This window comes from Siphateles boraxobius, unplaced genomic scaffold, assembly GCF_051911475.1.
Source record: "Siphateles boraxobius isolate OS27281-9 unplaced genomic scaffold, OSU_SipBor_1 33, whole genome shotgun sequence".
Lineage (NCBI taxonomy): Eukaryota > Metazoa > Chordata > Actinopteri > Cypriniformes > Leuciscidae > Siphateles > Siphateles boraxobius.
In genome coordinates, this window is record NW_027508953.1 from 4287700 (window position 1) to 4298798 (window position 11099).

The 11099-nt window shown below is 39.9% G+C and overlaps 1 protein-coding gene across 1 annotated transcript; it reads right to left on the minus strand.

Moving 5' to 3' along the window:
• Nucleotides 1-334: 334 nt before the first annotated feature.
• Nucleotides 335-10813, minus strand: LOC143701557 (uncharacterized). Its single transcript, XM_077194921.1, has 7 exons — nucleotides 10691-10813; nucleotides 8901-9218; nucleotides 8482-8814; nucleotides 6638-6974; nucleotides 2258-2349; nucleotides 2076-2125; nucleotides 335-1875 (listed from the first exon to the last, which is right to left on the minus strand). Exons 1-7 carry the CDS (start codon nucleotides 10734-10736, stop codon nucleotides 1783-1785), a joined length of 1269 nt encoding a protein of 422 aa, XP_077051036.1. The 5' UTR covers nucleotides 10737-10813; the 3' UTR covers nucleotides 335-1782.
• Nucleotides 10814-11099: the final 286 nt, after the last annotated feature.

Here is an 11099-nt window from a genome sequence, read left to right on the forward strand (position 1 = left end):
TAATATTCAACTAAACCAAAATACTTTGATTAGTTGATTCATGTGCATTTCATTAGAGTTGGAACTAAACTCTACAGGAAAGTGGCTCTTCAGAGTCAGGACAATGAACGAGAGACCCTGCTCTGATGACACCAATAAAAAATGTTTCGCTTTACATGAATTCAGCTGGAATAAGACCGTAAAATAAATGAAACTTCTAGCTAGGTAATGATTTTGTAAGCCATATTCCATGTTAAAGGTAACATGAAATTAAAATATACCCTATAAAGTTGCTGGTTAAGATTATTTCTAAAGTTTTGGGATTTTGCAAACAAAACGGCTCACAAATATGGTCTAAATATGTCCACCATGGTCCATTTATGTATATTTATAAATGACATAAAATTGCATCTTAGTAAAATGTGTCAACATTAAAACCTCTTAAAAAGTTTTTTTTTTCAGTGTATTAATAGATATTAAAGTAAGTTACATGTAAAAGTGTAATTGGCATTTTCTCTCAAAAAATGTTGTCATGTCGTCATTGGTGCAAAATGAATCTTGGGATAGGCTTGGCTGTGAAGGATCCATCCATTCTATCCTTTGCAGCCCGGGAAACGAAGGACACAAGCCGCGTTTGAAGGAGCCTTTAAATTGGGACAGTCTTCGTTGCGCCGCTGTAATGCATTATGGTGTTCAAATGCAGCCTTTGAAGAATGCACCCTCTGAATTGGGACGCAGCTATGGGTGGTGTACAACATTGCAGACTCTCTTGAGTAGGTACTTATTTTGAAGAAGTTATTACTTTGTGAACGCTAAAAAAGTTTGTGCTATATAGTACGAGTATGTGTTGTATGAGTTTCATCTAGAAGTACTACATTCACCATCTTGACATATGTTATACCAGCGTCAGTTGCGTTGCTTCACTACCATTCGAGATAGTAAAGTGTCCATTCTATGCACACTTCAGTATCTCGCCGAAAGAATAGGTCTCTTTTATTAACATTACGGACATTCTTCTTTTGTCACATACCGTTTATCACCTACTATATAATGTGATTTCGTCTGCATCCATGGGGTGCATCTCAATCTGCTCCCTAGTTCATTATTCAAGGCATGAGGGAGTCGGCCATTTTAAGGGCTGTCTCAAACACAAAATTCTTGCAGTGCACTGAAAGGTTCGCCCCCTAAAAAGTCCCACAATTCACGTGGAAAAAAAAGGGAGCATCAATGCTATGTTCCCTTAAAGCTACACTGTGTGATTTTTACCCCCATCTAGCGGTGAAAAGGTATATGGCCATCCAGTGAATATTAGTTTCTGTTCCTCTCAATTCCGATTTCGTTTTAACTCCTACGGTGGCCAATGTAGTCCAAGATTAACATGGCTTCCAGTTCGACCTCGTCCATGAGTGAAAGGAGAAGCTTGAATTAACCGTATGTCCCTCTTTGGCTAATGTACTTTCAAGATGGAGGGGCAACATGGCGATCGACATTAGAACCCCCCACCCGTATGTATTTTCAATGGCTTATTATACACTCACGGGAATACTTTATTACTTGAACGAAGTAAATATACATTAATAAGCACATATATTTTTGAAAGAACTAAGTGTTTTTAGCAAAGAATAAACTAAAAAAGTTACACAGTGTAGCTTTAACAAAAGTTCTGAAGCCCAAAACATAAACCATGTGAGCTAACTCAACTCAATAAACATAATGATGCATGATATATATTCTGAATACTTTGAATACTGGACTACTTGTTTTGAAAGACATGTAGTCCAGTAGTCTCAACTTTACAACAGGTTATGTTATTAGGACAGTGTTTGAGTCTGTGCTGAACTGCACAACTGAAGAATTTGTCCATTCATTGGCCAGTAGATCATCTCTGTCGTTTGCCTATCGAATAAAACAAAAGATATCAGCAAATAAACTCTCCACAGTCGCCAAAGTTTACTGCTGTGTTGGTTCTTTGTTACTGCATAAATTAACAAATATTTTTTTTATTTCATAATTTTTCTCTTTACTTTTTTAAATAAATAATTTTGCACTTTTTGCAAATATTTATACATATTTGATGTTGTTAAAGATTTATTTACGTGGAAGTCTGTTGTTTCTTCTGTTGCTTCCTCTCTTGTGGTGGCCTTTTCTGAAATGTTCAAGAAAAAATAACACGCATTAAAAGTTTAGGCAACAGGACAATTTCTATTAAATATTGATTGACAAGTGAATGCATTATTTATTAAAGAGCCTCATATAATAATAATAATAAACGTCTTACTATTCCATGACCACAATTTCCAAGAAGCTCCAGATAACATAAATAATATAAGCACTGCTCCACACACTAGTGCAATCACCCAAATAAGGTATCTGAAACAAAAAAAAATGATTTGTTAAGATTATGATTTCGATTACACGAGAGTAGATGTTAAAACTTCATGCTGATTTGTACTCGGCTTTCGCCAAGATAAGCACCAACTAAGACGTAGCTTTACAGTAACCTATGCTTCTCCGTCCATTTACGCTTCTTTCCATCTGGTGACGTGAATCTCCTTCTGTCTGGTGTTAATAGTGTATTTGCGCGTCAGCACACACAACGGCTGCAACCACAGTGCGGTCCCCCCATAACAACCCTCTGGATTGAGCGGAGTAGGGAACATCTCTAGGGTCTTCAAGTGGGCACCTTCCGTCCTCAGTGTTTCGTCGACTAGCCCACGACACCTCAAGAGGGCTCGACAGTGACTCTGGCGTCACAGAGTCACCCCCCTCCGTCCCCCACTCAACTCAGCCCAGCTTACTGACCTCTACTTCCCTCTTGCTGCTGAGACCTAACCACAATCTCACAATCTCTCCGCAACCCAACCATACGCGCCAACCCGTTTGACTAAGGCTGTCGAGCCCCACTGGTGCGTTAATATGCAGTTTCAGTGGCAACGGTTCCGTATGGCATACCACCTACCGCAAAACACAATATCTGCCCAACATCCCGTCATTCACGCAATATACACAGGAACGTAATGACTGTAAATACTATACAACCTATAGTAAAAATAAACCAACACCCTTCAAGTTTTCAAGAATTCTACGAAACCGTAGCATGGCGGCCTGTACTCAGCCAGCTAGAATCTTTCCGTCTCAACCACAGCCAGTTGCTGCTCCTTTCTGCTGCTTCAGATAAGTTCTTTACTGTGCGACGCAACTCTTGACCACTGAATCCGACGCCTCTGAGGAACCGGGTTGTAGAGTGTGCCACAAAACCTCGACAACCCACTTCCACTGGATAAACCTGGACTCTCCATCCTCGCTGTTCTGCTTCAGTGGCCAGATGAGCATACCGCAGTTTGTTCCTCTCATACGCCTCATCTACCGCATCCTCCCATGGCACTGTTAACTCTATCAGTTGAACAATGCCTGCTGATCCAGACCACAAAACAATATCTGGTCGTAGGTTAGTGGTGGCAATCTCAGGTGGAAAAATAAGCCGTTGATCAAGATCAGCCAGCATCTTCCAGTCCCTAGTAGCTTCCAGTTGTCCTGGGCGAGAATTGGTGTTAGCACCTTTTCTTGGTGGTTGCTCGCCTGGGCAGAGGAATATTGTCTTCTGCGTGTAATGTTTTGCTAGAACAGGCGGGCAACTTATTGGTCATACTACGCTTGCCTTCCAATGCTAAAGCCAAACATCGCAATACTTGGTCATGGCGCCAAGTAAACCGACCTTGGCTAAGAGCCACCTTGCATCCTGTCAAAATGTGCCTTAATGTGGCAGGTGATGAACACAAAGGACAAGAGGGATCCTCTCCTACCCAGAGGTTTAGCAACATCATATGTTGACCTAATAAGGAAACTGATCCTACTCTCTTCCATTGACCAAAGGTCTTGCCAGCCCATTTTTCGTTGTTCCACACTCTCCCATCTCATCCACTCTCCCTGCTTGGCCTGGGAAATGGCCTTTATACATCTCATCCTCTCCTCCTGCTTTCGCACCTCGTTGACTACCAGCTTCCTCCTTTGAGCTGGGCCTGCCTTGTGCCATTTAGGAGGAGCTAAACTGAGCCCAAAACCCCCTCTTCCATGCTGTACCTGTCCCACGATATCCCCAATTTGAAGGTCAGCCTTTGCCTCTACTACAGATTTCTTTGCTGACCACTTTCTACCGGTTTTTACCACAGGGGCTGCCTCCCTTACACATTTGTCGCGTGAGTCTGCTAAAGTCATTTCCAGTCTGACCTTGGCACACTTAAACTCCTCGGTTAAAGCAGAGACTGGCAGCTGCAATACTCCTTTACTACAAAGTCCCACTCTGCTGAGGCAGCGTGGAACTCCCAACCATTTCCTGATGTATGAACTTATTAACGCTTCCAGCTTATCCACTGTTGTCAAAGAAACCTCGTACACAGTCAGTGGCCACAGCAACCTTGGCAGTAGACCAAACTGAAAGCACCAGAGTTTTAGTTTGCCTGGTAGAGCACAGCTGTTTATGCTCTTCAACCCTTCCACTGCTTGTCGTCTAACTTCTCCCACTCGAACTGTGTCCTTTAGATCCCCATCGTACCATCTCCTAGACTCTTCACTGGCTTCTGAGAAACTGTTGGTATTGCCTCCCCATTAATGAAGAATATTTTATCTACTACCTTGCCTTTAATTATTGAGATGCTCCTTGATTTAGAGGGCTTAAATTGCATTCGTGCCCATTCAATATTATCTGTTAACTTCCCCAATAACCGATTAGTGCAGGCTACCGTTGTAGTCATGGTTGTCATGTCATCCATGTATGCTCTGATTGGTGGTAGTCGCATCCCAGAAGCCAAGCGCTCTCCTCCTACTACCCATTTTGATGCCCTAATGATTACTTCCATTGCCATGGTAAAAGCCAGTGGAGAAATGGTACATCCTGCCATTATTCCAACCTCTAAGCATTGCCATGTAGTGCTGAATTCTGGAGTTGAGAAACTAAATTGCAAATCTCCAAAATAGGCTTTCACTAAATTTGTTATCGACATCGGTACCCTGAAAAAATCAAATGATGCCCAAAGAAGCTCATGTGGCACTGAACCATATGCATTAGCCAAATCCAGGAATGTCACGTGGAGCTCCTTCCTCTCCTTTTTAGCTGATTGTATTCGTTGCCAGATAACACTGATATGTTCTAAGCATCCTGAGAATCCTGGAATGCCCGCTTTTTGAACTGAAGTGTCAATGAAGCCATTCTTTAATAGGTAGGTTGACAATCTCTGAGCAATAATGCTGAAGAAAATTTTGCCTTCGACGTTTAATAGTGAAATAGGGCGAAACTGACTGATGCTTGTAGCATCTTTTTCTTTGGGTATAAAGACTCCCCCTGCTCGGCGCCATGATCTAGGTACAACCTGCTTTTCCCAAGCCACTTTTATCAATTTCCACAGAATCCTTAGAACTCCTGAAGCACTCTTGTACACTCTGTACGGAACTCCATTAGGGCCTGGAGATGATGAAGCCCTTGCCTTTCTCACAACCTGCTCTATCTCTTTCCACTTAGGTGCACAGACCTCCATTTGGTATTCTGGTGGATTGACAGGTGGGATGTCTGACGGAATTGACATAGGCTCATGCCTTTTTGCATCTGTATGCGTTTCCTCCAAATATCTCTCTAGCTCAACCCTAGATGCTTTTAAAGTGCCATTCTTCTCACTGGTGAATAACTTCTTTATGAATTTGAATGGATCTTTATAGAAATTAGCCCTCGCACGTTCCTTCTTTTTGTAGCGTTTCCGTAGGCGCTCAGCTCTGCGTAATGTTGCAAGCTTATCTTTTATGGCCCTTTGTAAGAGATTGAGTCCCTCCTTCTGACTTTGTTCCGCTCTTTTCCATTGCTTCCTCAGCTGTCTCCTTTCTCTAACTAACCCTTCAATTTTCTGCTGCCGTCTAGACAATCCAGGAGTAGTTTGTACTTTTTCCTTCCTTTTTTCCACACCAAACCTCTCACTTCCATATGCGTAAATGATGTCCCCAAATTTATCCAGCTTCTTTTCAACTGTACCAGTTAATCTTTCCAATGCAAAGCATAGATCTGTGTTGACCGTGTCCCATGCAATTTTCTCACTAGCTCTTGGCCATCTAACTCCAGGCCTATGCCCGTTGAGGTTCTTTTCTCTCTTATGCTGGTTAGTCTGACCGGGTTCACAAGAATCAATGTGTTCATCACTAACTGTGCAAACCCTCATCTCCTCTATGACAGGGGTGCTGATATCCTGCAAACTGTGGTTTGCTTCCTGTCGCTGGATTTCATTCGACTGACTTGACTGACTCCGTAAGAAGTACTGATCAATGCGAGGCCCTTGCCCCTTCTCCCTCAAGCATTTCATTTTCCCTTGATGAATCTTCAAACCCCTGACCGTTGTCGCCTTGGTCCAGACACAAGCTTGGAGTTCAATGGCTTTGCTAACTGCTGAACCTGAACTAGTCTTTTGTGAAGTACTCTCCATACTCATATCCGTTTCCATTCCAAAGTCGTTAACCATGTTGTCCACCATTGAGTCATCTTCCGCCCCTGCTCTTAAACTTATAACAAAGATAAGATATGTTATCAGCTAGAATCAAATGTCTGATAAATAGATGTGAAATGGCATTTATACAATACTATATAATATACAATAAGCATTATATAATACTTTGAACATACCTGCTTTCATAAGTGGCTGTGGGTGCAAATGTCATATCTTTAGATGATACAATAACTATAGAGTTACTATAAGCGTATGGAGATGTTGATCTACTGGTTAGTGGAGTCGTAACTGTACCACTTCTGTGAAATGGTTTCTCTTTTGAGTTCTCCATTGTGGTTAGATAGGATGAAGATTGTATTGTAGAATGAAACTGCTTTGGTGATTTTTTTGTAGATGTCTGGCCAGGTTTTTCATTCGGAATCAAAGTGCTTTCTGGTAATTTTGATTTTGTGGGTATTGGAGGTGTGATTGAATTATGGTTGTGTACATCCATAGCTGAGGTGAAGGATGATGCTGTAAATTAAAAGGAGCAGGTCAGATTTGACACATAGTCTGTTTTAAATGGATAACAGCAGTAATGTGTTTTGCTTTACCCAGAAACTCATGAAACTCTATGAAAGGTTATTTGCACTGCCATTGTCTTTGAAGAAGTGTGTCCTTCATTGAATGTTAAAATACATTAACGGTCAGAACTGCGGCGCAGTGGTCTGTATGCACTCAGGATTTACAGGACCCAGTTTCTCACCCCTACTTTCCTGTCTACACTTTTGGTGATTCCCAACAAAAGTTTTAATGGAATAGTTTACGCAAAAATGATAATTTTGTCATCATTTACTCACCCTCATGTTTTTCCAAACCTGTATGAGTTTCATTCTTCTGTTGAGCACAAAAGGAAGATATTTTAAAGGATGGTGGTAACAAGAAAGTTGACAGTAGCCATTGACTTGCATAGTAGGAAAAAAAATACTATGGAAGTCAATGGCTACCGTCAACTGTATGGTTACCAGCATTCTTCAAAATATCTTATTTTGTGTTCAACAGAAGAATGAAACTCATACAGGTTTGGAAAAACATGAGGGTGATTAAATTATGAAATTATTTTTGGGTGAACTATTTCTTTAACATTTTTTTTTTTTTCAAAACCCTTTGTTTGGTTGCCCCCATAGCAACACTGGCTCAACCAATGGCGTGAGTTTGGGGAGGGTCTATCTGTTTAGCCGACCAAAGACTGATGAGGGAATTTTCGGGAAACCTGTTTGAAAGGTTTTTTTGCAATTGCATTGGGGGTTAGAAATGACACGCTTGACATTATCCACTATCCAATATCAATAGTGTTGTGTTGAATGAAGCACAGCTCACAAAGAACAAACAAGCAGGTTTCTGTTGGTTAACACTGCAAATTTGCTTGACCTGGAGACCCACTCTTCTTCTCTTCCAGTGGTACATACTGAATTGGGGAAAGGGCATTTAAATTTGCTGATCTCTCTGCCTGGAATAATTTGCAAAGTACGTTAATACTTAGGGAGTTGGTTTCATTGGACATTTTCAAAGTAGTTTTAAATTATTTGGAGGATGAAACATCGGGCTGTAGATGTTTTAACTAGTTATGTATTGATATTAAAATTTTATTGGGTTTGCTTGTGTGTGTATATCTGTATGTATTGATGAATGTTATCTGTTAAACTCAAACGAGCTGTTTCTGTCAGTCTTGGCCAGGACGCTCTTGTAAAAGAGATTCTTAATCACAATGTACTTCTCTTCCTGGTAAATTAAAGGTTATAATATATATATATATATATATATATATATAATGTGTGTGTGTGTGTGTGTGTGTATAAAGCATATATGTGAATTATAATATTCATTATGGCTAAAAAATTATATATGAACTCATTAAACCATTTTATGTTGCAGAAAAAGAACCCCTGTTGCTCGTCGCATCTTTTATATATTCATATTATCAACACATATATTATGTCGCATACATAATGTATGTGAACAACTGTTATTTAAAACTTACTTGTGTTGGCATCTGTAATGAGTTGCCTTGAATTTACATTGATGTGAACAGGAGCCTGCACTTCCCCAGCCATACACCAAAACCAGCCTGCGTCAGTCTTCTTCAGTCCTGTCAGTGTCACTGTATAAACACCATCATTTGTATCATTTATCTGTAGAGCTGCACCACGGGATGGCTCTAAATCTTGAGCCGTTTGACAAGAGCGCAAATCTCCACTTCTGCACCATTTTTTCTCCTCATCTATAAGTTTGTCACTGTAGAGACATTGGACGGTAACATTACCGCCCTCTTCACCTGACACACTATTGCTGGCCACTGACAGATCTGGAGTACCTGAAAACAATCAAATGGCAAAATCAATTACTCTTGGAACCATCAAATGTCTCATAGCGGCGTTAAAGCACCTCAATAAAATTTACCCTCAGTGACGGTTAGTTCTAGAGATGTTCTAACATTGGCACCTAGCTTCTTCAAGGCACACCAATACCGATTTGAATCACTGCTGCGTAGATTTGTCATCGTCATGGTTGTTACCAGTTCATCTGGGCTGTTGTAAAAACTGATACCGGTTCGCTTCTCTTGGTCGATAGGTCGCATTGTCAAGCAGATCATCCAGTTTTTTCCTTTGCACCAGAACTTAGGAAGGTCCTTGTGCAGGCGATGGTAGTGACAGGGAAGGGTGACAGATCCCCCACTTTGAGCTGTTATCTTCTTTACTGTCCATAGAGAGTTGGTACCTGGGAGTAATAAAATGATAATATACCTTAGAAAGATTTTATTTGGAACACAAAAAAGTCAAAAGGCCAGTTCACTATGATGGCGCTGTGCTGCGCGTAGTAGATTAGCATTTAGGTCTGATGTTCACACACTACAAACTGCATCTAAACTTCTCTCTACTGCATTTTAAAAATAATTTTTGTCAGGTTGTCAAACTGCTGCCGATCACACCAGAAGGGTCACCAAATCCAGCAAGGCAGCATTAGAGTTTAACAAAGTCCTTTACAACCCTCTACTTCACATATAATGGCTTTAATGTTACCCACATTTACTCTGGTGATGTCTAAACATCTTTATTTTATATTTTAGAAAGCACGTTTCTCTGATGTGAACAGTTGCAGATACTAACAGAGTCACCAAATCGGTTATTTAAGCTACACAATGGCTCAAATGCTACGCAAATTGAAACCTCTAGTCACAAATACACATAGACACCTGTAATTTAAGTTCAAATGACTTAAACATCCAAGTTGGATGTAATTGCATGTCAACTAACAAATGATAAAGGTGTTTAAACGACAAAACACATTTTCTTACACATATTTGCGAATGGTAATATTTGATTTCATGATATAGTTAACAGGTTTGGGAAAGTTTTGAATAAAAAAGGGAATTGGAATAAAATAATTATTTTAAAATTATTCTTTTTGTGCAGCCATTAGGCCTGTCAGTGTAGCTCTTGGAAGCCTGTGCATTAATGCACCCCTGAGAGAAAAATTCAATTCTGAGAGAAAAAAGTCAGAATTGTAAACTAAAAAGTCACAATTTACTTTTTTTTTTCTCAGAGTGAATGCACTGAAGAAAAAGAGGATGTCTGGTGAGAGGGAACATCGGAAATTCTTCTGTTGCAATGTCAGGCGAGCATGATTACGAGAAAATCACGTCAGTGAATTGATGTTGAAATTTATTAACAATCACTATGACACATTTCTCATTGCATCTCATTTTTCCCCTAAAACATTGAGCGAAAATCCTGCCCTGCAGCAGGATCACGCTTTCTCAATATTTAGATCACTAAGTTCACACAGTAACTTGGCAATTTTTTTAGATTTGGAATAAATCTCAATATGGTATTTACTGTAGAAATGTAACAATCTGCTATCTTACTCATTTTTTAAAATTATGATAGACTGTTTAACTGTAATGTTCATCCTGATATAGTTTAGCTATAAAGTCTATAAAATGTATGCACTGATGAAGTACATATTTATACTGCTCATTTTTGCCATTGTATAATGTGCAACGTTCTTATATCAGATTTATTATTTTCAAAACATATAAAAAAATGTTTCAAAAACATTAAAAATATTTATTATTTATGACTGACAAGGCAGGAATGGTGTTTTGAAAGAATCCTATTCCCTAGAATAATTTAAAGAATCAACACAGGTTTAGTGTACAAAATTGAATTATTGTTCCTAAAAGGACTTACCTTGGACTCCTAAAAGCAGCACTAGGGTACTCAGCAGAAAAGCCATGATTTAATCAGGGATTTTACAAAAAATGATAAACCTTCCTCACATGTATCTTCACCTTGTATCTTAACCATTTGAAACAAACTTCCTTTTATAAACTATTGTGGATTTCAACATTTCCTGCAAGTCTCACATCCTTCTTTCCTCATGGCCGTATACCCACCAATGAGGTGCACGCAGGGCCGTAGCTGCGGTTGTTGCTGTGGGTGGATTTGGGGTGGGGGGAATTAGGTTCCCCCACATTGAAATCATCACAATCTTTTTCCCCTCTAGCGACCGCCCTGGGTACCCTAGCTCAATACCCAAGCCAGTATTTTTGTACCACAGTATTCATGGTGTATAATAAAATGTGTAAAATAAATGCTT

Excerpts from the sequence above, each read along its gene's own strand:
- LOC143701557 (XM_077194921.1), bottom strand. The coding sequence starts at position 10,736 with ATGGCTTTTCTGCTGAGTACCCTAGTGCTGCTTTTAGGAGTCCAAG. Across the intron at positions 6,975-8,481 it reads CATTACAGATGCCAACACAA|CATCATCCTTCACCTCAGCT; the intron begins GTAAGTTTTAAA and ends TTTAATTTACAG. Across the intron at positions 2,126-2,257 it reads GAAATTGTGGTCATGGAATA|AAAAGGCCACCACAAGAGAG; the intron begins GTAAGACGTTTA and ends TGAACATTTCAG.